The sequence below is a fragment of the Paramacrobiotus metropolitanus genome, unplaced genomic scaffold (genome assembly GCF_019649055.1).
Source record: "Paramacrobiotus metropolitanus isolate TYO unplaced genomic scaffold, Prichtersi_v1.0 Parri_scaffold0000111, whole genome shotgun sequence".
Classification (NCBI taxonomy): Eukaryota; Metazoa; Tardigrada; class Eutardigrada; order Parachela; family Macrobiotidae; genus Paramacrobiotus; species Paramacrobiotus metropolitanus.
In genome coordinates this window covers 131,135-158,976 of record NW_026570331.1, presented here as the reverse complement: position 1 = coordinate 158,976, position 27,842 = coordinate 131,135, and the positions used below count along the sequence as shown (strand labels likewise).

At 43.1% G+C, this 27,842-nt stretch overlaps 5 protein-coding genes and 1 pseudogene across 6 annotated transcripts; 1 reads left to right on the top strand and 5 right to left on the bottom strand.

Moving 5' to 3' along the window:
- Positions 1–281: 281 nt before the first annotated feature.
- On the bottom strand, positions 282–5,003 carry LOC129597909 (thyroid adenoma-associated protein homolog). 2 transcript variants are annotated; one of them, XM_055495613.1, is made up of 4 exons: positions 4,287–5,003; positions 2,936–3,516; positions 1,447–1,825; positions 282–406 (listed from the first exon to the last, which is right to left on the bottom strand). In XM_055495613.1, exons 2-4 carry the CDS (start codon positions 3,198–3,200, stop codon positions 379–381), a joined length of 672 nt encoding a protein of 223 aa, XP_055351588.1. In that variant the 5' UTR covers positions 3,201–3,516; positions 4,287–5,003; the 3' UTR covers positions 282–378. The 2 variants fall into 2 exon arrangements, with proteins under 2 accessions (XP_055351588.1, XP_055351589.1); XM_055495614.1 differs by lacking the exon at positions 4,287–5,003 and adding an exon at positions 3,952–4,089.
- A 2,924-nt stretch (positions 5,004–7,927) lies between these two features.
- On the bottom strand, positions 7,928–8,040 carry LOC129597931 (5S ribosomal RNA; annotated as a pseudogene).
- A 452-nt stretch (positions 8,041–8,492) lies between these two features.
- Positions 8,493–18,636, bottom strand: LOC129597889 (uncharacterized). The gene is made up of 8 exons (XM_055495590.1): positions 17,894–18,636; positions 16,147–17,156; positions 15,505–15,727; positions 14,685–15,265; positions 13,126–13,504; positions 11,467–12,099; positions 10,001–10,871; positions 8,493–9,144 (listed from the first exon to the last, which is right to left on the bottom strand). The coding sequence occupies exons 1-8, from the start codon at positions 18,445–18,447 to the stop codon at positions 8,563–8,565; spliced, it is 4,833 nt and encodes a 1,610-aa protein (XP_055351565.1). The 5' UTR covers positions 18,448–18,636; the 3' UTR covers positions 8,493–8,562.
- A 207-nt stretch (positions 18,637–18,843) lies between these two features.
- On the top strand, positions 18,844–23,000 carry LOC129597899 (fatty-acid amide hydrolase 2-like). Its single transcript, XM_055495600.1, has 4 exons — positions 18,844–19,662; positions 20,315–20,667; positions 21,230–21,657; positions 22,336–23,000. Exons 1-4 carry the CDS (start codon positions 19,089–19,091, stop codon positions 22,643–22,645), a joined length of 1,665 nt encoding a protein of 554 aa, XP_055351575.1. The 5' UTR covers positions 18,844–19,088; the 3' UTR covers positions 22,646–23,000.
- Positions 23,001–23,245: 245 nt separating this feature from the next.
- On the bottom strand, positions 23,246–23,844 carry LOC129597916 (U-scoloptoxin(01)-Er1a-like). Its single transcript, XM_055495621.1, has 2 exons — positions 23,537–23,844; positions 23,246–23,393 (listed from the first exon to the last, which is right to left on the bottom strand). Exons 1-2 carry the CDS (start codon positions 23,842–23,844, stop codon positions 23,246–23,248), a joined length of 456 nt encoding a protein of 151 aa, XP_055351596.1.
- Positions 23,845–24,784: 940 nt separating this feature from the next.
- On the bottom strand, positions 24,785–27,710 carry LOC129597906 (uncharacterized). The gene is made up of 2 exons (XM_055495607.1): positions 26,382–27,710; positions 24,785–25,706 (listed from the first exon to the last, which is right to left on the bottom strand). Exons 1-2 carry the CDS (start codon positions 27,641–27,643, stop codon positions 25,382–25,384), a joined length of 1,587 nt encoding a protein of 528 aa, XP_055351582.1. The 5' UTR covers positions 27,644–27,710; the 3' UTR covers positions 24,785–25,381.
- Between the last annotated feature and the right edge of the window lie 132 nt (positions 27,711–27,842).

The window sequence follows — 27,842 nt, the reverse complement described above, 5'->3', positions numbered from 1 at the left end:
AAAACGACCCTTCCCTCAAATACTTCAAACAATCGTCAATCTCCAACCGCACCGCATCCATCCACTTCAAGACACCGCTTTCCTTCGCATCAGACGGGATGAACATGATATTCTGCGTGAGGCGAACGACGGACTGATGGAGCAGTCGGAATACGCGCAGATTCTCGTGATACTCGTGCCGGTCGCAGTTCTCGAAGATGGTCGTATCGGTGTCGACGCTCTGGACGATCCGGTCGTCGTCATTGATGTATTCGGACGTCAGCATGGCGATCATGATGGGAAGTTGGTTTTTCTCTGTGGAAAGGTCCCCCAAATGGTCAATGACGACTTGTAGGGCGTGGCTGGGTGTGCAAGGATGTGATGTCAGTCCGAATGCGGTCAGCCGGCTCGCCATAGTTGTCCGAATCTGGGAAAAAATGTTTTAATTATACTTTGTATAAGAGTATTCATTGTAGGCCGGCGCAAACTTTTTCTTAGCGGGATTGGCAACCGGCGATGACGACATTTTACGTCTTCCAGTTCCACTTCACTACGTTCCATCACACTACGTTTCATTAACCAGTTATAATACCGATCGAAACAAAAATATGTACACTAAAAAATTCGATGTAAAAATTCTGATAATGCAGTTGACAACTTGCCTAAACGAAACCTCTGCAAAATCATATAATCACAGCAGCCATAAAGCTGAACAACTGATGGCAACAAAAATTCGAGTAAATTTATACTCAGCAAATGCGCAAGAAAATACTGCACTGGAAACTGTAAAAATAATGGATATCCATGCGCAACACGATTCGGCAGAAAAATAAAATGTCATGCCGCCAACTTGGCGTGACCAGGGTGTAGCAATAACTCTTTTATTACCTTAACGAACTTTAACTTTCAAAAAAAGTACTAAATCGAAATTAAAATCATAATATTTTATTAAATTAAAATTTTTTTCTTCGCATTTTTGAAACGATTACTCTTCTTGCAATAGTGCAGTTTATTTAATTCACTAAATCACTTAGAGACACAAAAATCGAATGCAGTAGAAGTTTCGTAGTGTAAAGGCAACCAAGCCCGCTGCTAAATCCGCAGTAAGTCGCAGCTAGCTGACCCTAGGCAGTAAAAATGTTAGACGAAGATGTGCGCGAAAAATTTATACATTTTTAAGCATTTTTTAACTTGATAACTTTCAATCATCAGTTGTTCAGTCTCAAATTGGCATTCGAAAGAAAGAGATTCCAGATGGGAATTGTCTCTACCATTTTTCGTTGGTTAAATTTTCCTGCATCATCCGCTAGAAAAAAATATAATATAAATTCATGTAGCGCGCAATTAAATGAATTAATATCTAAATCAATTAAAAATCTAAACTAATTTGATTTAATTTTTTCAAATTTCAGCGTAATTTGCAAAATAATCTGATTTTAACGTGTATGGGCATGCCAGCATTTTCACCTGTACAAAATACACCACAACCGCGGTACACCGGCGCTGCGGCGCGTATTTTCCGGTTGGAGCGGTGACGACCACGCCCCGGTGACTTCCTCCACGATATCACCCAGACTGGACACGACCACCGCTTTCCCGGCTTCCCCGTGTTTCTCCACGAGAAGAACTGACAATTTGTGGATCTGCTCCGCCAGCGTCTCGAACGTCCCGGTGTGACGGGTCATAAACAGTTGGCTGATGCTCCATAAAAACACTTCCTGGATGCGGGAGAGGGAGGCGGACGGGACGAGTCGCCCGGTCAGGAGTTCGGTTAGAAAGAGAGATACTTCGCGGATACAGCGCCAACAGCAGACGTACAGCATCTGCGCCGTCGGAGCCGCATCATCTGCAAACAATTTTTTTTATAGCTGCAAACTAGATATAAAGTAAAATAATTTTGCGCGCTTATACATATCTGCGAACCGACAAATATATTTTGATATAAACAAATGCGTGGGCATCGAAGTGAGAAAAAATCACAGGCAAAACCCATTCCTATAACATAATTGTATGACATTTATACAGTACAAATTCAGTTTCTAGGTGGCAACTCACAGCCAGGACTATCCGCACATAGATGACATAAAAACATTTTATTTAAAATCTCATGAGAAATATTGATATTCCACAACAGCAAATTGTCTACGGTAAATGCTGCGAAAAAATACTGCGAAAAAATATTTTTGCACAGAAATCTTGCAATTTTTTTTTATTTCTGTTGGACATAGCTCCATGATGAACGCGACATAGTCCACACAGTAAAACCCCTGCACTACGAAACCATCACAGTTAATATCTTGTGTATTTACAATTATGCATTTACGCTGACACATCTCCATTCCTGGTTCCAAGTTGACCGTCGCTTCCAACACACCAATCAGTAGGTAAAAAAGCAAACTGAAAATAACTAAAAGAAACCTAGAAGAAATATTAGAAAATAAATAGTAACAGAAGAACAAATAAAAAATTAGAAAACAGATATTAAATAAATAAACAGAATAACAAGTAAATATAAATAAGAACAATAAAAATAAAAAAATGTTATAAGACAACTAAGTCAAAACAAAGAGATCAGAACCTAAACATACCTTCAACAAAGACTGTGATCCATGGATACATCCCGCATATGATCGCCAAACATCTCATTCATTCACTGATTTTTACCACTTAATATTTCAAATAAGGTAACTTAAGGTAAAGTAAGTAAAATTCGAAAAAGGCAGATTAGGTAAATGGTACAGCAATGATTATATAAAAAAAAGTTATCATTACAGTAAATGTATAATCTGTTGTTCTTATCGCAGTAGTTCCGCATACGGGATAAATGGAGTCTACCAAAGAACCACCGGACCAGAAAACAACCACAACCTTCCTTTATACATCCATCCCTAGCTAGCATCCTTTCATAGTAGAAAACAGATCGAAAAACGAAATAAAAACAAACCAACGGATGTACCTTCAATCAAGACACTGCGATCCATGGATAAATCCTGCGTATGATCGGCGAACACCTCGTTGACCAGCCTCGACACCGTCCAACACGCCCCCACGGCCCTCTCCACCCATTCCCCCGTGACCTTTGCACCCGTCCACCGCTCCATGGCGCTGCGCAACCGCGCAATCTGCCCGTACAACGGCGCATACCGCGCCGTCCACTGCACGCCCTTCTCCGTCGCCCTCTCCACATTTTTCTCCAATTTCCGCAACAACTCCTCCACCATCCCCGGCGCCGGGCGTCCCGCGTGGAGCAGCGCGTCCAGGTGGGCGCTGAGGCGCGCCGCGTTGGAGCCACAACTGTCGGCTTGTTGATCGGCGATCTGGGATAGATTTTCCCGGGAGAACTCCCCGGAAGGAAAGGGGGATGAGGGGAGGAGGGAGAGGATGTCGACGATGAGGAGTTGGTTGTCGGGGAAAGATTCCCAGAACAGTTGCTGGAGGAGGGAATGCCGGACGGTGGATGTGAAGGGTGAAGTTAGAAGAGTGGGTTTGTATGATGACGACAGGATGGCTTTCGTCAGTTGTAGGGCGCTGCTTCGTCTATAGCCATCAAAATTCAACGTTTCCTTTTTTTTCATAGTTTTTTCATCTTTTATTAGTATTTTTTCTAGAGTAGTAGGTATATCCTTATTAGTATTTTTAATACAATTTTTTTAGTAGTTTTAACAATATTTTCTATTAGTACCTACTACCTCCTCTCAGTAAGGATTTTTTAATCTTTTATTTGGATTTTTAAATAATCTTTTTATTGGTAATTTTTTCTCTAAGTTTTATTTTCTATTTTATCAGAGCCGTTTTCTTGTTGTGTGAGTTGGTTGTTAACTGGCTGGCGGTGAATCAACATATAAAATCAGGAAGACAGAATTTCACGCATTAAACCGAGCCAACGTAGTGGTCCTTATATAATAATGGTATTAACGTGACATCGTAGAGCGATGACAAACAAAAATTCATCAAATACTGTCCACTTCTCACCTTGCATAAGATGAAGTTGGCGAACGATAAAAATTCGTATCCCAACAATAATTAATGGCGGAAAATCAAAAATAAACGAAACTGAAAAAAAACCGATAAAAGTCGGTATAAAAAAGAAAAATAAAGAAACGATCGATGTCTTTGTATGGTTCGATGCTACATCATACTCGCTTGACGCATATGCTTTTTCGTAATGCATCCATCCGCATCACTACAAAACTCGTCTTTCGTTATACAGCATTAGCACAACCAAAAATAATAAAAAACTGAAATTAAAAAAAAATCCAAAAATACGCATACACCGCCAAACGTCAGAAAAATTTCCCTGCACTCACTGGTGGAATATGTAACCGGATCGGCGTATTCGCAGAAGAACGCAAAGCCTTCCACCCGCACCATATCATCGGCAAACACCGCCAAATCCACATTCCCGCAAATATACTCCCGCAGCATCATTCCAGCATCCACCGGGATCTTCCCCACGCGGATGGTATAAAACACCGGCCCGTATCCGACGCCACATCCTTTGATCTCCTTCAACATCCGTAACAAATCCGGGATAAAACTCTTCTCCTTCTTGGCCAATCACGGCAAAACATCCCGCATTAAAAACGCATTGTAATCCGTGGTTTTCACCAAAATATCGGCTATATCTTCGGCATTGGCGATCTGTACGAGCAAATCCGATAACGGGATTTTGAAATATTTATCCGGGATCATTTTTAATATATAAATCGGATGTAACCGGGCTTCTTTGAAGAAAGCTGAACGATCAAGACTGAGCAGAACGTAGCATTTCAATTTGTACACAGATTTCCATGATAAACTGCATAAATTATTGGAAATATCATTTCCAACAGCTTCCGGTAGGTTCCGGTACACACTGGGACCAAATGCCGAATAAAATCAACAATTTTTGATTCGTGAGTCGAGCGGAAGACGGCGCTCCACATTTTCCCGACCATTTCCGATAATTCCGGCATCATTTCGAGATCATTCAGTCGTTTCACAAACGATAAAATCACATGTGTGGAAAGCGGGGCTTGCGTTTGATTCGGAAGGCAGTTAACAAATGGGGATAAAATGCGCTGATAATTCTGCGTTAATTCTTCGGCGGGCATCGTATCGATCCAGGCTATCAAGAATCCAACTGATCCCCATGCATGGAATACTGTTTTTATTTAATGCGTCCAGACTGGTGTTCTGTAAAGCGGAGATCGTGGGAAAAGATTCCGCCAGACAGAACGCGGCCCGAACCAACGCGATGGTCAGGCTGAGTTGAGAGAGATCGGTGTGCTGGCAAAGATTATTGATGAAAATAATTATGGAGACGACTGAGGATTTCTTTGGACATTATTCTGCAATATGCAACGAATTGAGGAGATAAATAAATCACAAAAAAATATGAAGTAGAATAAAAATATGTATATATGAAAAAAACTTAGCAACTTGGAGAATTCGTGGAATGCATCGCAGATCTGACAGGGAACAGTAGCATTCGCAGATCTTAATTTTAGGGAGAGAAAAATTACTGAAGCAATTACGGCAGTTACGTATATGTATCAATTAAGCCGACTTATACGACTAACAAGAAAAAAGATACACGCACGCAACTCAACGGCGAATTATTCATTAAGGAATTCAACCAAAGTCTTAAGCGTCAAATTCAAAAAATTAATTCAAGCCGGTTAACGTGTAAAACAAGGAAAAATGCGGAAACTTTTTTTGTGCTTTAAAAAACTCTCAAATTTGTCAAATACGTAAATTTCCAGTTTTTCATACTCATTTACAGAACGATTACAATAAGACAGTACAGTAAATCCACTACACTACGAATCTCATCGTTCTGTTAGCAAGCCATAAATGAAAATCGTGAACTTAAATCACCCTCGAAAATCGGAAAGAAAAGCACAGAAAATACATTGAAATACGAAAACCCATATTGACCAAAAACTGCAAAGCCGGACGATCTATATGCATCACTAAATTCGAAAATTTTTTAAAGAATATAAATGCATGCTACATCACCATGCAAGTATATCTCTTACAGTTGACGGCATTCTTCCCGTTGCTCCGCTCGGATGATGCTCTCAACCATCTCCAAACTTTCCACAATAAACTCCGCACGTCGAACGGTTTTCGCCATTGTCTTACGCGGATCCGAGGCGGCGCTTATCCGCCATTCCTCCAGACAGCGCAACAGGTCGCCATCCACAAACTCTTCGGCAACGCGATACTTTTCATCGCGCAGCACGTTCCTCCCGGTCGCACACCTCGTCAACATGCGCAACAGATGCAGCCGGACCCTGGCGTCACATTGCGGCCAGTGCTCGGACACAGCAGCGCCCAGGCGCGTGATGAACACCGGGGAAGATGGCGAAGATGTGCAGGAGTGAGGAGGCTGCTGTCCAGCGTTGAGTCTGTTGACTCCATAATTCGTAACCGCAGCACACGTCTACCTGGTGGTATCACGCCAAGTCAGCTGAATCAAATGTATCCGAACGCCATAAACTGGAAAATATTACAAGTATCCAGTCGCAAATGGCTGTGTGAAAACGAATGCAAAAAAATGATGTGCACAAGTCAAAAGCGAAGAAAGTTGTGGCAAGATTCACAAGATCGTATCTGCGATTTTTTTGGTTTTTGTGTGCAGTCGTGCGACAACAGGAATCGGCGAATGCTGTGCCAACGCCGGAAAAGGGCGGATGCCACAAGCGCAGCATTACCAGAGCGCATCCGCTACGCGGCGTCGTTTTCACTGCTTCCGGTTTTCAAAAAGTATTCTATTGCAGTATTGCTCTTTCTATTTAAGAAATTTAATTTGTATCTGAGTTTAATTAGTTATACTTTATTTGCAATATGTACGGAGACGAGCATCGCTCACAGAACTACATTCAAATGAAAAATTTGTCCCAGTTGGCACGAGAAGGGACCGTACATAACACACTCATGGCATTCCCACGCATTATTTCCAAACGGCCCAGACTCAAACTCTGACTCTGACTCTGATTCTGACTACTCAAAGTCTGACTCTGACCGCTCAAAGTCTGACTCTGACTACTAAAAGTCTGACCCTGATTCTGACGGTTTCTTAGGTTTCTTAGGGTTTTTCTTAGGGGTTCTCCTAGGTTTTCTTAGGTTTCTTAGGTTTCTTAGGATTCTTAGGTTTCTTAGGTTTCTTAGGTTTCTTAGGTTTTTTAGGTTTCTTAGGTTTCTTAGGTTTTCCTTAGGTCTCTTGGGTTTCTTAGGTTTTTCTTAGGTTTGTACAGTCAGAGTCGGACTTTGAGCGGTCAGAGTCAGAGTTTGAGCGGTCAGAGTCAGAGCTTGAGCGGTCAGAGTCAGAGTCAGAGCTTGAGCGTGGGCCTTTCCAAACCTAAACGCTGAAACAAAAAACAAGTAGAGCGGCTCTCGCCCGTCCTGCTTTCCAATCTCCTTTAACGTAACAATGCCGGTCTCGCACCAAGTGCCAAAAGTCTCACATGCAAAGGGGACAAAATTGCAGCGATCAGTAAGCGACTTGTATTTTCCAATCTTCTCCCGGCAAACCAGTTCGGCGGCGGCGCCAGCACACTTTGAAGTCGCATCAATGTACAGTACGAGTATGAATCGCACATTAATTAGTTCATCACTTTACGTTTTCTGACTTTCATTCGTCAGTATTTGGTTCATCAGAACATTTATCAGCTTTTTTATTCCCAAGCGGTCACCCATCCAAGTACTAACCGGGCCCGACGTAGGTTATCTTCCGAGATCGAACGGGATAATACGGGAGTTTTCTACGTGGAATGGTCGTAGACGAATGCTTAGAGATTTATAGCGCCGGTTGTGATGCCGAATCATGACCAAACATTGTATTACTAAAGAGCCATTTTAAATAAATACGTTGTCTGAACGATCAACAAAATAGAAATAAAATAAATATAGTTATAGTAGGTACAATTAACAGTCCAAAAAGCTGTCTAATTAAAAAGCAAAAAGTCTACAACACCCGGTGTTCCCAAGCGGTCACCCATCCAAGTACTAACCGGGCCCGACGTAGGTTATCTTCCGAGATCGAACGGGAGTTTTCTACGTGGTATGGTCGTAGACAAATGCTCAAATATTTGTAACGCCGGTTGTGATGCCCAATCAACGCAGTTATGAAAATGTCATTATAAATTTAAAATAAAAAGCCTGAATAATTAACAAATATAAATACTTCAAGTACTACAAGTTTATAATTTATATTTTGACTTTAACAGGCGAAATAACAGTCTTATTAGGAAGCCAAAAAGTCTACAACAGCCGTTGTTCCCAAGCGGTCATCTATCCATTATCCAAGTATAGGTACTTACTAACCGAAAATATAGGTGCAGAATAAATTCGAATAAACGATAAAGTACCAATGGATTGGGAAATTCCGCATAGTAAACTGCTGCGAGCTACCAATGGCGGTAATTTATACGGTGCCAAATATCAGGTAAGTACTGTATTATGTACGTTTGATGCAGTAAAATTAGGTACCTCCCGTAAAGGTGATATTAATGAATTGTCACGTCGGAGACTTTAATATTGGCGTAAAACATCACAGTACGGTAACAGTCGGTGCTTACTCTGATGAACAACAAATTATCACTTCCAGTCAGAAATGTGGCTGAGTAGTAAATCAGAAGCAAAAACTTCCCTATCACTATTCGGCAAATCCGGCCAACCATCGAACACCACACCACTGCGCTGTAAACAATCTTTTACCAACAATGAGCAATACAACCGGAAGACCAGTCGATTATACACGATGAAATCCGTCAAAAACGACCCTTCCCTCAAATACTTCAAACAATCGTCAATCTCCAACCGCACCGCATCCATCCACTTCAAGACACCGCTTTCCTTCGCATCAGACGGGATGAACATGATATTCTGTGAGACGCGCACGACGGACTGATGCAGCAGACGGAATACGCGCAGATTCTCGTGATACTCGTGCCGGTCGCAGTTCTCGAAGATGGTCGTATCGGTGTCGACGCTCTGGACGATTCGGTCGTCGTCATTGATGTATTCCGACGTCAGCATGGCGATCATGATGGGAAGTTGGTTTTTCTCCACGGAACAGTCCACGAGATGGTCAATGACGAGTTGTACGGCGTGGTTAGGTATACACGGGTGCGGTGTCAGTCCGAAAGTCGTCAGCTGGTTCGCCATCGTTGTCCGAATCTGGAAAAATAGAAAAACGGTATTACTATTGTTTAGCAGTGTAAAACTTTAAACCTATATCATAGTTTAATTAAATATTAGTATTACAGGCGTCGCAAGTTTTTTCTTAGAGGGACTGGCAACTGCCAAAGAAGAAACTTTCCTACTCCCAGTTCCACTGCACTACGTTCCACAGCACTACGTTCCATCAACCAGTTATAACACTGGTCGAAACAAATAATATATGAAATATGTACACAACAAAATTCAATGCAAAACATCCGATAATACAGTTGACAATGAGCCTACAGGGAACCTTTACAAAATCATCTAACCAAAACAGCCATAAAACTGAACTGATCGCAACAAAAAAATAAGTTAAATAAATTAATGTACAAATTACGGCGAAATTAAGGTTGAACCAAATTTTCAGCAAATATTTTAATGTTTTAAGTGCCTAACCAAACCACAAGATAAAACTTATCCAGAAAAAATCAATCATCACAATTACAGTACAGTACTGGAAACATTACGGAGAAATTTAACCCAAGATGAATTTTTTAAAATTATTTTTAACCGAACCAGCTAGAAAACAGAATACCCGATCGAAGCAATAAAAAAACGCACCAAGTTGGTACATATTTTTAGTGCTTATTTTATTTTATTGCTAAGTTTTCTATCAAACTATGCTGGTTGGAACTACCAGCCAACAAAATTAAGTCATACATGCCATATATGTATGTTTTAAAAAAATACGCAATTAAGTCCAACCGAATTTTTATATTATATTTTAATAAATTATCTATTTTATTTAACCAAACAAAAACTTTCCGCCGTCGAATAAACGGTAAAAAATACAGGGAAAAAAGGAAAGCACCTTCATAACGTCATCACGCAGCAGTTTCAGCACCATAATCCAATACCGCCCAACCAACCCAATCCCAACTTTCTCCGTCAAACACGGCAACATCCCGGCGCACGTCAACCGCGTCTCCGAATTCCCACCATCCACCACCTTCTCCACACAATCTATAAAACGCTCCCAATATTTTCCCCCCAAATCCATATCCCGTTGAAGGTGTGCCACAGCCTGCAACCCGGCCGAAAAAACATCCGCACTGCCGTTTCCTTCCATCCCTTCCAGCACCGCTTCCGACAAGCGGACGTACACCAGTGATTTTTCAAAATGATAATCCAGCAACGGCACAACCAAATTAACCAGATGCGCAATATAAACCGGACCTTTTTCTTCGGATTTCCGTAGAAATCGAAGCCACTGCACTATGCCATCTTTATCGGCGGATTTATTCCATAAAACCGCTCGTAAATCGTATTCTCTGGAGCGCGACGGCACAATGCAGGATTTCTCAATAAATTCGGCGACCTCGTTGCAGAAATAGGTGTGCTCGTTGGCGAAACGCACGGTGACACCCCGGGGCGGCAGGTCGAAATACGCCTCAACGTACACGGAAATGCCGGGATGATGGCCCGTCTCCGAACGGGATAATGCTTGCAGCCAGTCGAGATATTCTTCCAGGAACTCGTCCGTGCGTCCTCGGTATTTCCGCACAAATTCTCGTGATACTTCTAGTAATAATGATCGTGTTGGAAGCGCTCCCGCATCCAGACGATACATCGGGGCTAATAGTGTCGTGAACGAAGTGGTGCGTTTTCCTTCCAGCAGATGACCGGACGCCAGTAATTCCTTCAAAACCAGGAGCACTCCATGCCGCATATTTTCCTTATCACTACGGAAAACACTTTGAACAATTTCTGAAACCGATACTGACGTAATTCGAATTGAAAGAAACCAAAAAAGAAACTCAATTTGAAAAAATACAAATACTATTCTATCTGACGTTTATCAAATATCAACGTATCTGACATTGTCGACACTGTAATTATTTTAAAAAGTTTTCAAACATCAGATACTTCTTTTTACTCTTTCAACTGCATTTCAGAGAGCTTTCACTTGTTTTCGTTTCACTCAATTTTGAAACGATTTGTTTAATGTACGATAATTTTTTTAACAACCCAAGGTTTATTTATTTCATTTGTTTATTTTTAGCTAACTTAATTAAGTTTATTTTTAATTTGGAAAGTTAGAATCATCAGTCAGTAACCAAAAAATATTTTAGACAGCCTTGGTTATTTCCAGTTGCACCTAAATTTACCGGCAGACTGCTTTCAAATTCTGATTATTTTCTTCTTTTCCTCACAGGAAATAACTTTAACGTAAGCTCATTTCAGTAGGTATTTTCCATTCAAGTCGTTACAAGGTGGTGCATTTTTAAGTAAATTTCAGGAAAATACAAAACGTTGAAAGAGTGATATTAACCTTACCCAGCAGATTCCCCGGAATCTTCGCTTCTCATCATTTCCACAAACGCCAACAATTTCTCCCACAACACTTCACCAAACAACCCGACCATGGCACGCGCCGCCATCTCCCGCACCCGCCACTCCTTCGCCTGGACCTCCTTCCACAACGGCTCCAGCAACCGCTGCACATACTCCGAATCCTCCGCACTCCCGTACAACTTCGCCAAGATCAGCAACACCGGGAAAACTCCGGTCCCCGCGTCCAGCACCTCCAGCGCATAATCAAACACCTCCGGATAATCACCAAAGAATTCCTCCGCTGGTAAACAGGCTTCCCGGAACTGCAGCTCCTCCGCCGGTTTCTTCACGCCGGGTCCGAAGACCCGCTGCATCAGACCGGTGAAGAGGCAGGCGGCGGCGTTGCGGATGGACCAGACGGCGGAGGTCATGGCGTCACAGGCCACGATGAAGCCGCGTCCGATGTAGGCATCGCTTAATTCGTTTAACGCGTTTTCGCGGAACACCGCCTCCAGGATGTTGATGGAGCGGACGCGGGTGCTGTCGTCGGCGGAAGTTGTGTTCCCGTTAATGGAAAACAAGACGTCGGTGCTGGTGTTGAAACTTTCTTCACCGACTTCTGTTCGTCGTAGTGGACTATAAAAACGAATTTTATTTGGAAACCGGCAGATCCAAATGAACATTACTTCTATTGCAAGCAGAATATTTCTTTCGAAATTTCTTCTATTGCAAGCAGAATATTTCTTTCGAAAATTTAAAGAAAAACATCAAAATTTATTAAACTATCAAAAATTATTATTTTATTTTATTTTCAATTTATTATATTTAAAAAAAAAAATCTATCAAAGTAACAAAAGAGTTATTGGTTTATTACAATTAATTACAAAACGTTCCTTATTTTCGGTATAACAGCATTTCCGGACTACTATATATTCCAGAAACCAAACATTTAATGTCACGAAAGCCGATCGTTTCGCGTTCAAACATTTCGGAGAACCAAATAGTCCAGTAACCAAATAGTCCAGTAGCCCATTATTTTTGCTCAGCAAAAGGCATTACAGATATGTAAATGCTTGCGCGGATGTACACAAATTAAAATGTTTCACGTAATCACTTCAAGATATAAATAGTCACTGCAGTAGCAGTTTCGTAGTGTCAAGGCACTCATGCCGAAGTTCTCAAAAGCCTATCACAACTTGATGAGCCTGTCTCATATAAAAATGTCAGAATCAGATTTGCGTAAAAAGTGATCACATTTTTAAAAACATTTTTTTACTCATGATAATTTTCAGTCATCGGTTATTTAGTCGCAACACGGCATTTGGTAGTGTTTTCGGATGGGAAATTTCTCTACGATATTTCGTTGATTAGTTTTCCCTGCATTTGCCAGTAGAGAAAAACAATATTTAAAATTTATGTAACGCGCAATTAAGTCTTCATTGACAGAAATGCGAAACCACGTAAAGCAACAAATTCTTCATCTGAGCAATTTTGTTGAGGGAAGCTCGCCTTGTTCATATTGAGAAATAAGAGCATAAGCAATTTATATTTAAACCAGTTAGGAGTCTAAAAGTGATTTGGCTTAATATTTAATTGTAAAATTTCGGTGCAATTTCTAAAGTAATCTGATTTTAACGTGTATGTCCATGCGAGCATTTTCACCTGTACAAAATACACCACAACCGCGGTACACCGGCGCTGCGGCGCGTATTTTCCGGTTGGAGCGGTGACGACCACGCCCCGGTCACTTCCTCCACGATATCATCCAGACTGGACACGACCACCGCTTTTCCGGCCTCCCCGTGTTTTTCCACGAGAAGGACAGACAATTTGTGGATCTGCTCCGCCAGCGTCTCGAACGTCCCGGTGTGGCGGGTCATGAACAGTTGGCTGATGTTCCATAAAAACACGTCCTGAATGCGGGAAATCGCAGCGGATGGAACGAGGCGACCAGTCAGGAGTTCGGTTAGAAGGAGGGACACTTCGCGGATGCAGCGCCAGCAGCAGACGTACAGCATCTGCGCCGTCGGAGCCGCATCATCTGCAATGATTTTTAACAGCCAGAAATCAGATAATTATAGACTAAATCTGCGAGCCGAAAGTACTTTTCCTACTGTACAAATGCTGGATTACATCGAAGCAGGGGAAAGTACGGTAACAAACAAAATTCAGCTCTCATAATTTCTATCATTTCAGCTCATACAAGTTTTGGATGACGCTATTCGTAAATAAACAATGACATACACATAAAACAGATTACAGATATTGAAAATCTTATGAGAATTACTACGAAAAAAGATTTACGCAGAAAGAACGATTTGTACAGTAAATCGACAACTGCTGTTCTATGGGGGTTCATTTCGAATCGCAACAGAGTCCCCAGGTAACACCCTTGCACTACGAAACCAATACAAATATATTTACTAGTACTTACAATAATGCATTACATACAATGGCACATCTCCATTATTTCTTTTTCTACTTTATCTGTATTTGTTGATGAGCGAATACAAAAACAATCTAACACCCAAAAAAGAAAGATTACATTACAAATTTAACATGCTGCGGAAACAGGCGGCCGAACTACAGAGAACATTTGATCTAAATCATTACGATCTTCATTATTAGGCAGCAATTAGTAGGTACGTGCAATAAGCAGACCGAAAATAACTAAAAATAAACAACAAAAAATAAACAGAAACAGATGAATAAATAAAAAAACTAGCAAAAACTAGCAAAAAAATATTAAAAAAAGTAAACAGAATAATAAGGCATGAATAAAAACAATAAGAAAACAAAGAAAAAGGAGGGATAGAAGCCTATGTAAACATAAGTATGTACCTATCTGTACAACAAGGACATCTGCAATCCAGAAATAAATCCCGCGTATGATCGGCAAACACTTCATACATTAATTTTTACAGCACTTATTTACAGCACACTTACTTTTTTTTCTGGATGAAACTTAAGGTAAAATTATAATAGTTTACAAAAGATAAATTAGGGGAATAGTACAGCAAAGATTATACCAAAAAAAGGAATCAATCATTACAGTAAATGTACGAGTATAATCTGTTTTTTTTTATCGCAGTAGTTCAGCGCAACAAGACGGATGGAGCCTACAACAGCACCACTGGACTACGAAACAACCACTCCCTAACATCTTTCCATAATAGAAAACAAATCGAAAAACGATGTAAAACGAAACTAAACGGATGTACCTTCAACCAGGACACTGCGATCCATGGATAAATCCTGCGTATGATCGGCAAACACCTCGTTGACCAGCCGCGACACCGTCCAACACGCCCCCACGGCCCTCTCCACCCATTCCCCCGTGACCTTTCCGCCGGTCCACCGCTCCATCGCACTGCGTAACCGCGCAATCTGCCCGTACAGCGGCGCATACCGCGCCGTCCACTGCACGCCCTTCTCTCCCGCCCTCTCCACATTTTTCTCCAGTTTCCCCAGCAACTCCTCCACCATCTCCGGCGCCGGACGTCCCGCGTGGAGCAGCGCGTCGAGGTGGGCGCTGAGGCGCGCCGCATTGGAGCCACAACTGTCGGCTTGTTGATCGGCGATCTGGGATAGATTTTCCCGGGAGAATTCCCCGGGAGGAAATGGGGATGAAGGGAGGAGGGAGAGGATGCCGACGATGAGGAGCTGGTTGTCGGGGAAGGATTCCCAGAAGAGCTGCTGGAGGAGGGAATGGCGCACGGTGGATGTGAAGCCGGGAGTGAGAAGAGCAAGTTCGTATGAGGAAGACAGGATCGCTTTTGCGAGTTGCAGGGCGCTGCTTCGCCTGTGCAAATTAAATTAGATGCCCCGGGTTACAGCAGTTTTGAATATTATTTATATTAGTACTTTGTCGATTTAATTGTTTATCAGCGCCCATTTTTTATGTGAAATTCGTCGCTGGTATCTCGCTGGCTGTGAACTAAAGGGAAAATTTTCACACTACCTGCCGTACGTAACAGGGTCTATACCGTGATATCGTAGAGCAATGGCAGGCAGGGGATCGCACACATATTGTGTTCTCACCTTGCATAAGATGAAGTTGGCGAGCAGTCAAATATCAGTAAATCCGATAGAAATTCATCGTATTTTTCGGCAAAATATCTGTGGTCGTTTCCGGGAGATTTGGCTTTATTCTGGGATAGTACCGTCGCGGTGCGGCGCAGGAACTGCAGTGCTGATCGGAGAAACGGCTCGCGAAACCGAGAAAACTGGTGATCGACATTTGTGGAAATAAAATGAACAAATCCTGCAAAAATTCAAACGCCCATCGTAGAAAATTTAAAAATTCCAAAATACAGTAAACAAATAACTAAGCCTAAACATTAATGGGAAAAAATTTACAAAAACTGTATCAATTCAAACATTCCACCAATAATTAACGAAAATTAACAGCGAAGTATCAAATTTAAAAAATCGAAAAAACGGTAAAAAAAGAAAATAAAGAAATGATGTCTTTCGAATTATGAGTGTACGGTTCGATGCTAGACCAAGCTCGCCTGACGCATATTCTTTTTCGTAATGCATCCATCCACGTCACTACAAAACTCGTCTTTCTTATGTAGCATTAGGACACCAAGAAATAATAAAAAACTAAAACTAAAAACCAAAAAAATCCAAAAATACGCATATAAACAGCGAAACGCCAAAAAAATTTCGTTCACTCACTTGCGAAAAATCTAACCGGATCGGCGTGTTCGCAGAAGAATGCAAACGCTTCCACCCGCAACGTATCATCCGCAAACACCGCCAAATCCACATTCCCGCAAATATACTCCCGCAGCACCATCCCAGCATCCACCTGGATCTTCGCAACCCGGATGGCATAAAACACCGGCCCGTATCCCACGACACATCGTTTCTCCTTCAACATCCGTAACAAATCCGGGATAAAATTCTTCTCCTTCCTGGCCAATCCCGGCAAAACATCCCGCATTAAAAACGCATTGTGATCCGTCGTTTTCACCAAAATATCGGCTATATCTTCCGCATTGGCGATCTGTACGAGCAAATCCGATAACGGGATTTTGAAATATTTATCCGGGATCATTTCCAACAAATCGACTGGACGCAATCTGACTTGTTTGGAGAACGCGGCACGGTCGAGATTGAGCAAAACGTAGCATTTTAATTTATACAACGATTTCCACGACAAAGTGCATAAATTACTGAAAACATTTTTTCGAACAGCTTCCGGTATATTAGTCCACAAAGGAATTAAATGCCGGATAATTTCGACGATTTTTGATTGGTGAGGCGACCGGAAGACGGTGCTCCACAATTTCCCCACCATTTCCGATAATTCCGGCGTCATATCGAGATTTTTCAGTCTTTTGACGAAAGAAATAACTACCGGTATGGAAAGCGGGGCTTCCGTTTGATTCGGAAGGGAGTTATTAAACGGGAATAAAACACGCTGATAATTTTGCGTTAATTCTTCAGCGGACATTGTATCGATCCAGGCCATCAGGAATCCAACGGATCCCCATGGAATATTGTTTTTATTTAATGCGTCCAGACTGGCGCTCTGTAAATCGGAGGTTGTGTGGAAATGTTCCGCCAAGCAGAACGCGGTGCGGCCCAACGCGATGATAAGACTGGGCTGAGACAGATCGGTGTGCGGGAGAAGACTGGTGATGAAAATATGGAGACGGCTGAGGATTTCTGCGGAAATTATTCTGTAATATGAACTGAATTTAGCAAATGAATGTAATATGAACTGAATTTAGAATTTAGCTGCTCTTGATGTAATAATAATAATAATAACAATAAAACAAATAAATTTCAAAAAATAACTGAAAATACGAAATAAAATAAAAATTTGTATAAAATAAATTTAACAGTTCCGCACATTCATGGAATGCAACGCAGACCCCAATCTCAGGCGGGACAAAAAATTATGGAGCAATTACATTAATTACCTATGTTAATTACGCAAGATATAGAGTACCAAGTTATCAACTCAGATAACTACCTAGCAAGAAAACAGAAACACTCGCACGCAACTCAAAGACAACATTAAATTAGGAATTAAAATTAAAGTGCAAAATATCAAACTGAAAACATTGGTTAAAGTCGTTAAACTAAGGAAAAAATTCATGAACAAATTTTTAGTGGTTTCTATATACTCGTAATTGTTAAATTTCACTATCAGACAGTTATACTCAAACAAAGAGCGACTTGGCCATAGATAGCATATTCATTACACTACGAAATCATCTCTCTACCTAGAATTCTGCCATGACATATACATTCGAAAATTAATCACTCTCGCAAACCCTCGAAAAAAAATACAAAAGGTTCAAAAAAATCCAATAGTCAAATTGACTAAAAGCCGAAAACAAGTACAACACTAAATTTTTAAAAAAATTAAAAAGAAATCAGCTACAAACTCATGAAGTCAGAATTCTCTTACAGCTCACGGCATTCTTCCCGTTGCGCCATTCGGACGATGCTCTCGACCACCTCCAGACTTTCCACAATAAACTCCGCACGTCCAACTGTTTTCGCCCTTGTCTCACGCGGATCCGACGCGGCGCTCATCCGCCATTCCTCCAGACAGCGCAACAGGTCGCCATCCACAAACTCCTGGGCAACGCGACACTTTTCAGCGCGCAACACGGTCCTCCCGGTCGCACACCCCGTCAACATGCGCAGCAGATGCAGGCGGACCCTGGCGTCATATTGCGGCCAGTGCGCGGACACCGCCGCGCCCAGGTTCGTGGTAAACACCGGGGAACCCAGACGGTCCAGGACGTGGTGCAGGATGTCGATGACGGTGGGGTGTTTGTTGCGGCATTTAATCAGCAGATCCAGGAGATGCTCGGCCACCAGGGGGTTGGTTAGGGTGGCAGCGGACAGGGAGGGGTTGGATTTGATGAGGGTGTTGACGGCGTTGACGCGGGAGCGCGCGTCGGAGACGGTGGCGAAGATGTGCAGGAGGCTGTTTTCCAGCGATGCTTCCATCATTGACACGGTGCACCATGCGTTTATCCGGCGTTAACACAGAGCATTTCAATACCAATGGATCCAGACGCCAAAAATTGGAACGAAATACAAGCCACGCAGCTAGCTGCCAGCAACTACTAGTATGAAAAAGAATAAGCATTTAAAACTGACTGAAGAGTGGAAAGAACGCGTATTTTGTCGAGTCAAAAACATCGCTGCGATTTTTTTGGTTTTTGTTGGCAGTCGTGTTGAAACATGAATCGGCGAATGCCGTGCCAATGCCAGAAGGGGGCGGGTACCACGAGCACAGCCGATACAGCGTGCATCCGCTACGCGCAGTCGTTTTCACCGCTTGGGTTTTTACCTGTATAGTGACTATACAGGTAAAAACTATAGTCACTGTATACTATAGTCACAGTAGTGTGTGCCATAATCCAGCTCTTCATTTATTTATCAAGTTTAGAACTTTATCAAGTTTGGACATTCTCGGATTTTCATGGAGTTTGGACTTTGCTCGAAGCTAGACGTCTTGGTGGAAAGTGGTTTTTAATCATTTAATGATCAACCCCAAATTGTGCGCAGTAATACCATAACTTGCACGACGCAGTAGTTTGCCTTGGAACCTACTTGATCACTGTGGACTGCAACTCTCCCTGTACAACATGGACTCAGTTCGATCGGATCGCAAAGTCAACTTCTCCCCCTCACCGCCCCCATCCCGGACCAGCCACCCGCCCTCCTCCCTCTCCCGCCTGCTGAAACGCATTATCTATTACACCCTCCTCCTCCACCGCATCCTCACCGATTATCTCTCCACCCTGCTCTTCCGCGTCTACTACACGCTCTTCCACCCCCGTCGCCGCCTCCCAGCCCCTCCTTCCTCCCTGCTTCTGGAGAGCGCTACCTTCCTAGCGCAGAAGATCCGCGCCGGTGACATCACCAGTGCGGAGCTGGTGAATCTCTTCATCCAGCGCATTGAGGCGGTGAATCCCGTACTGAATGTGGTGGTGGCCGAGCGCTTCCAGGAGGCGCGACGGGAAGCACGGCTGGCGGATCAGGCGCTGGCTAGTGGACTGCCGGAGCATGGGGTGGAGCGGCAGCCCTTCCTGGGGGTGCCGTTTACGACCAAGGAGTGTATCAGGGTGACGGGGCTGCCCAACACGTCGGGACTGTATCTGCGGCAGGGGTTCGTGGCGACGGAGGATGCGGATGTGGTGCGCCTGATGCGGCAAGCTGGTGAGTAGGGAAGAATTTTCTGTTGATGCTACTTGCGCTCCCGCTATAAATTCAGTAAAAAATTAAAATACGTAATTGACAACTAAATCTAAAAATTAATTGACTGAGTTACAAATAAACGGTTTTAAACTTTTATCTACCAATACAAATTGGAGCTCATTTTCTGATTGGTAAATTACCTACTAATATCGAAATTAAATTTAGTTGAATTTTGTTTTACTTGGACTGTCGGTCAGTTGTGCGTTTTTCTGAAATAGGCTATCTGAAGTTCTGAACAATTGATTAATAAAATTTAATAAAAAAATAAGTTGAACAAATAATTTATTACCACGGGACACGGATATCTGTAAGCACGAGTACTTATTTTGAATTTGCATCTTATTAGTTGTATTTTGTGAGCTGTTTTTTTAAAAACATTTCCTAAATGCAGTACTATGAATTGTGTGCCTTTTTCAACATTGTTTTACTTTAGTTTATTTTGGGGAAATTTCATTGCCGAGTCGTGTTCTAGATACGCAGATTTCTTTCTGGCTTCCGGTAATAATTTTATTTCGTCTTTTTGTTTTCAGGGGCTGAATGTGTTTCCTTTTTCAGAATGGGTTATTGTTTCTTGAAATTTTTTCAAAGTAATGCCGCTGCTTCCTCCTTGTAGGCGCCATTCCACTGGCTGTGACGAATATCAGTGAAATCTGTATGTGGTGGGAATCCAGCAATAAGATCTACGGTCAATCACGGAATCCCTACAACACGCAGCGCATCGTCGGAGGGTCATCCGGCGGGGAAGCGGCGTTGCTGGCCGCGGCCGGGTCGCCCTTCGGCATCGGTTCGGATATCGGCGGCAGCATTCGGATGCCGGCGTTTTTCAACGGGATTTTCGGACACAAACCCACCTTCGGGATCGTTCCCAATCGGGGACAGTTCCCGGATGTCTCCGGCAACCTCAGTAAATTCTTAACCACCGGACCTATGTGCCGCTTCGCTGAAGATTTGGTGCCCATGTTGAAGGTGAAAATTCGTGTATTTGTACGAATTTTTAGTAACAAATTTATTTCTAAATCCGTTTAATTGAAATCAGTTAGAACGAAACCCTGCAGATACAAAACGAAAGACCAATAATTTCGGATTGTTTTATTTTACAAACACGTAAAGTTAACGAAATTACGCGAATATTTTTCGCTGTAATTTGTTGCAGATTTAGCTGTTTTTATTTTTGACAAAATAATCGCTAACTGAAATTAATTGTATGTGAAATAAAAAAACAAGAAAATCTCGTAAACTGAATTAAAATCGAGAATCAGGTTGTTTTTCCGTCGTAGTGAATCTCGAACAAAGCTGTTCAATAAAGTGTATAAGTTGAATTAAACTGCAGCAAATAACCAGAAAATACCGTAAATTGAAAAAGCTTTAAATCAAAATTATTAGCAGGCATTAACGGTTAACCGGCCACCAGACCATAAAATAAATATACCTAAACTGTATTTAAAATGAAAAATAAAAAGTTTAAATTAAATATTGAAATGACTGAGAATGCAGTTTAGTTTGAGGTAAAATCAGAAATTATCCTCAGGTTTTAGCCGGCGAAAAAGCCGACCGACTGAACCTGGACAGCCCCGTGGACATCTCCCGTCTGCGCGTCCACTTCGCCTCGGACGACGGGGGTTTCCCCCTGATCTCCCCGGTGCAGCCGTCCATCAAGACCGCGCTGCTCTCCGCCGTCCACCATCTGTCCGACGTGTGTGGCGCCGAGCTGGTCTCCTCGCCGCAGATCAGCGGCAGCATGCGCCCTCTGCGTTTCTCCCTGGACATCTGGTCGTCCATGATGTCGCAGGAGAAATGCCATTCCTTCGCCCAGGACATGGCCAACCGCGAGGGGGAGGTCAATGCGCCGCTGGAGCTGCTCAAATGGCTCCTGGGACAGTCGCAGCACACCTTCCCGGCGGTGCTCTTGGGGGTGGTCGAAATGGCTACGGCCCGGATGGTTACGCGCCAGACACGGTACATTTTATGAATATTTTATAGAACTGAATAGGTGTGTTATGACTATTAGAATCTTTTTTTTAATTTTCCATTTTTTTAGTTATTGTTTATTAATTTTGTTCATGTGTACGAATGCCGAGGTAGGCTTAATTGTGGTGATTTCGTAGTGTAAAGGTTTACCGTGTTATCCGGCGTCAGGTTGGTTGATTGAACCATCGTCGAGAAAAAGTGAGATTCAGATACAAATTTGCTGAATATTGTTTAAATATATTGTTACACATCATTTGTTAAACGATTTTCATCTTTTTGTCACCTGCCATGTTTTACGCCTTTTTGTCGAAAAAATAGTGCATTTGCATTTACTATTTAGGTTGTTTTAATTTATTGTTAAATGTTTTATTCCTATTTTCCTATTTATTTATCGATTTACATTGCTTGGTTGGGATTATTTAATTTTATTTGCGTGTTAAATTAAATCATAAATTAATGACGCAGCAGTTGTTCTTGTAGGTCTGCGAAAATGTGCGGGTACATCATAAATTTGAAAAAATCATAAATTAAATCATAAATTTACAAACGAATCATAAATTTAGTAATCATAAATTTAAAGAATTAACTAATTAATCACAATTTAACTTGAATCATAAATTCAAATAAATGATTAACTTCAAATAAACCCCGTAATTTTTCTTGTAGATTTGCCAAGATGTGCGGGATACTGGAGGCGGCGTTCGTGGAGATGCTGGGCAGTGACGGGGTCTTTTTATACCCCACCCATCCCCGCACGGCGCCCTACCACCACCAACCGCTGACGATGCCGTTCAACTTCGCCTACACGGCCATCTTCAACGCGCTGGGTCTGCCCAGCTGCCACGTGCCCTTGGGACTGGACGCCGAGGGCCTGCCGTTGGGCGTGCAGGTGGTCAGTAACCACTACAACGATCGCCTGTGTCTGGCGGTGGCCGCCGAGCTGGAGAAGGGCTTCGGCGGCTGGGTGTGTCCGTGAGAGTGGAGTTATTTTCGAAGCATTTAAACGGCGGTGATTGCGGTGAAAATGTGGTGTACTTGTTTGATTTCTGCACTGAATTATTTAAAAATGTTTCCGTAATACTGTGACCTTTTTGACCGTGATTCCTGAGGCGACGGTGGTATTTAGAAGGGGCTGAGTTGAACTTATTATCCTTATTATCTGGTTAATATTAATGTTGATATTATTGTGAATATTTGTTTAATATTTTGTCTGATGCATATATTATTATATTCTTGTATTTGTACGTTTGACAGATTATTATATGATCTCTGTTAAGATCCATACAGATTGTATTCCGTTGTGGTATTCTGTTTATTAAATTGCTCCCGTATTCACGCTTTAATTGGGAAAGGTCATTCTGTTGCTACAGTACAGAGAGCGGATGAAGAGACACCACTGTACCGTTTTCGTTTAGGAATATAGTACAAAATCTGAGAGGTGGTTAGAAACCGGCCCCCGAACTTTTTTTTACAAGTAGGCTGAGCAGTAATGGTTTCAGTTTGCGAAACATTACTGTTTCTTGACTTTGATGGTAGTCACCGCGGCAGTGATGACTCCTTTCTTCCCTCCAGCATTCTATGGGGCGGCACGATCAGCAGCGGGTTGAGCAGCCAGAATCTGCGGGGCTCCGACGCCGGGTGGGACGTAGTCCGCCGGAGGCGTGTCGAAGAGGGGCTGGTCAGTGTACAGACGGGAGTTGGCAAACTTCTCGTACGAGGCGAACCTGCAACGGAGGAGAAGCCTTAGCGGGGATGTTGCATATATATAAAGGAAAGAAATTTGTTAGATCACAAAGTTCTTTAAAAATGTTTTAAAAAATTCGATTCCGAGAGAATTTTTGAAATAATACAAATTAGACAAGCTTACTTTTGGCAGTCAACGTTAAAGAAGTAGTCGCAGATGAGGGTGACCTGGTTGAAGACGGTGCTGTTGACGCAGAGATAGCTGGTCTGGTTGCCGTTGATGTCGCAGCGGTGGAAGACTTGGCACTGCGCCTCCGTGTCGGCGTAGAAACCCGGCTGTTTCTTGCTCTGACAGCTGAATCCCGTCTGCGGAATGCTGTTGTAGCTGGGGTACTGGTTGGACTCCCGGTTGGCCAGGATCGCCTGCACTTCCGCCGCGTTCAGCGCCGGCTTCAGCAGGTCCCACACGAACTGCTGCTGGGCGGCCGCCATAGCGACAAGGCCGAAGAAACAATTTGAGTAGATTATGACTGAATAGATACAGATACTCAGAGATTTAATTAAATGTATTTCAGTCAGGTACTTGGGCTTAGTGACAATCATAATGCCGGGTGGCTTCTAGACCATTCGGACCAAAAGCCACCCGGCTGGGATGTGGGAAGTGTTTTCGACATCAACGGCGGTGAATTTGGACGTACGATGTTATTTCACCGCTATTGTTCATAGATGCTGCTGTATAACTCACTGTCATCCCGTTTTCTTATGACGGAAGTGAAATTTTGTAACGAAAATTGTTACCGGAAATGCATAATATTCACGAAATAGTGCGTAAGATACAACAGAGTGTGCTTATCGAATTATGTGCGTACTCGTACATTCGTAGTCGAACAGGATTTCACACTGATGATTCAAGGTCAGCGATGCGTCATTTTGCTGTAGTAGGCAATGTGTAGTACTCGTACTCATACTTGTACAGTTCATAAAAATTTCATTTTTTTATTTTAATCAGAGTCAGCAACAGAAAAGCCTGTCGTTTTTCACTTGGCGCCTTCAGTTTCCAAATCGTGCTGTTCTGTCTGTGTATACGAGTATGATGGAGTATCCTTCGACGTTTTTTGTATTCGGCGCATGTGCTGAAAATCGTTTCGCGTACCGGACACCAGAAACACGGTATTCTGCCCGCTGTTCCGCATGACAAGACCTTCTCAGAAATTGGTTACGGGATAATTAGTGTTTTTATTCAAGCTTGTGCACAATATTAATAAAAAATTATCAAAGTTTTCTTATGCGGAACATTGCTGGTGTCTGTCTGTAATTGTATACTGTTGTGAAAATGTCCGGAATGCGAAAAACTTCGATGTACTGCTATCCACAGGTGATTCCCTGGAGATCCTGCTCCACGTTGCCACTCGCCAATTATGTTACAGTAATTTTCATCCTGCATGAGCACAGTCGACAAAATGTCACAAAAAGATTCCAGTGAGTTAAAATCATTTGCGTATTGCACACACAAACTCTCCTATCCATCAATCAACACGGCGAAATCAGCCACATATCACCAGAAACTAGAAAGAGATCCGTAACCAAAACATGAAACAACTACGTTCCATCAACCCAAAAATCAGCACCAGCAGAGAAAACGCTCCAATACGCACAACACCGCTACAAGCCAGACTACAAACTGAGCATAAACTGAAACAGCGAAAAATACAAAATCACGGCGCACGCCAAACCGTAGTGTAGTGGCGCTGATAGTACGCTGTTTTCGCTGTACCGGTTCCTTAATATGCTCAATTTGTAGTCTGGCTTGTACGTCCTTCCGCAGCCCACACCAGCATTCACTTCCGGCGCGGAAACTTGATAGCGCGGGTCCGCTGCAGCACCGCGCTCTGAGCGGCCACCCCCTCCCGCTGCCTCCTTCCATAGCAGTCGTCAATCTCCGTCTTCAGCATCTCCACAATCCCGTTGAGCCCCGACGACCGCCCCGGGAAGAGGGACGCATACAGCTCCGCCGCGCACTGCCGCTCACTCAGTCGGGGTGCATGACGTAGATCCAGGCGCGGTAGTAGCGGTGCGCCACGGACGGGTTGACGCCAAAGAGCAGGCCCAGGACGCCGAAGGACAGGCTGAGGTGCAGGCGGATGGCGGTGAGGAAGAACTGGTCGGCGGCGGAGAGGGTCATGCGGGAGGTTTGCATAGCGGTGCGGGCGGTCATGGCGGTGTTGAGGGGGTCTTCGTAGTCGATGCGGGACAGGAAGTCGGGGTCGTCGCCGCCGCAGAGTTGGTACAGCTGCTGTAGGGACGCCGCTTTGAAACCGGTCAGCATGTTCACTTTGTCGTCAGAGTCTTGAAATCTGCACAGTCAAACGATGTCAAGCGTCAATGTCGCTTCAAATTCGAAGCGAAAAAATAACCGCGTTTTAAGTCAATAAAATAAATAATAATGATTGATAACAGACTTACGCATACGGGAAAATCAATTCAGTGTTGATAATTTGAACGATATTATTAGAAGTGCGTTGTAGAGGCTAAACAAGTTACTGTAAATTGTACAGGTAATGAACATTTCCTGCAGACTCACGATTATTAAGGATGCCCAATAAACCCATAAAAACGGTTAAAAAATTCCAGCTAACTGCGAATATCTGCAGATTACTTAACGTTATTTTATTTATTACAATAATCTTATTATATTTTTATTTCATTTAATTTTAAGAATAACATTATAGTAAAAGTAAAGGGCGACGCAGATTCTGTTTTATCTGCAAAAAAATAGCTTTGCCCAAAGGCATGTCGGAATTAAAAAAAATTAAATATAAAATAAACGTTAAATTAAATTGAACTACAGTATTTACAGCAACGTGAATACTTGATTTTTATGGTTAAGATTTATGATTTTTTATGGTTATTTTTTAATGTTAAGATTTTATGATTTTTTATGGTTATTTTTTATTGATAAGAATAAAATGAATAACGTGAACACTTGATTTTTATGGTTAACAGTTCTTAATTTTTGTTCGTCATCTCACTTTGCCCATCGAAATTTCTCCTCCAAATTCCCGATCTTCGCCTCCAGCTCCTGCTTCTCCGTCTTGAGGACGCTGATATCGTTCTCATACTGTAGAATGGCGATAAGGTTGACCCCCGCATCGATTTCCGGTACTTTGACTTCCTGAGGAATCCCGATCAACTGCGTTTCCAGCGTCTGAATTCTCTCCATCAAATTTTTATTTTTTTCCAGCAGGTTCTTATTAGCCAGCCGCAACTCGGCATTCTCCAGGATCAAATGCGCTTCCATAGCCGTGATGGTTACGGTCGTTTTCGCCGCGCCTTCGCCGCTGACCAGAAGCGCATCCCCGGTTGGTCTGGGCGTGTCGGGTTGCAAAAGACTTTTCAAAAGTGGAGTAGCGACATGCCGACCGCACCCGGACGGCCGTGATCGTGTCCCACGTTGCGTGGGTACGGCGATCGCCGCTACGAGACGACTGCGCTTCTTCGGCTTCGGCTTCCGCGCTACAGGAATTTTGTCGACATGATTCCCGCCATCGGGATTCGGCTTGGGCATTCTCTTTTTGACTGCCGTATAACGGGGGCTACCGCGTTTTTTGCGCTTTTTCTGAGTGGGCTGACTTGGCTTCTTGGGGGCATTACTGAACGACGGAGTAGCGTCAATCTTAAACGTCCATGTCATTAGCTGGCTGTCGTTAGGGCTACCGCACGGAGCGTCAGGGGTTTTTGCCTTCAAGCTGCGCGTTGGTACGACAGTGTACTTCAGTTGGTTGTCGTTAGGGCTACCGCCCGCGGCGTCCGGGTTTTCCTTTTGTAAGTTGCGCGTTGAAACGTCTGTTGATTTCAGCTGGCTGTCGTCAGGGCTACCGCACGGAACGTCAGGGGATTCCGTGTGCAAGTTGGGCGCTGGCACGGCTATTGATTTCAGCTGGCTGTCGTCACGGCTACCGCACGCAGCGTCGGGGGTTTTCGTCTTCACGTTGCGCGTTGGAACGGCTGTAGTTTTCAGCTGCGTCACCCACCAACCGTCTTCTGCGCGACGGAACGGCTGGTCAAAATCAGATTCCACAAAATGATTGCTACACACCCGGGAATCGGGATGCGGGAAGAAGTCCGCTCCTTCTCCGCATGCGTCGATCCACAGCTGCCGTCGGGGATCGTCAGCCGAGGGGAAATCGAACAGTTGACGGGTGTTGTACACTTCGCGATAACTGCAGCAGGCACAGAATTTCACGCTCGAGCAGCTTTCTTCGGGAGCATCGATCACGCCATCAATTTCCATTTTACATTATGGCGAAAATTTAAACAGCAAAGGAAAACCGAAAACGGAAAACACTCCAAAACAGTCTGAAAACAGAAAACTGAAACCAAGAAATTCATACAACGCCGTTGATCGGCGTCAGCTGCGGTTTGGGTTGGCGGTCTGCGAGACCGAAAGCGAGCCGTTACCGAGCAAAAAGCGATAAATTATAAATACTTAT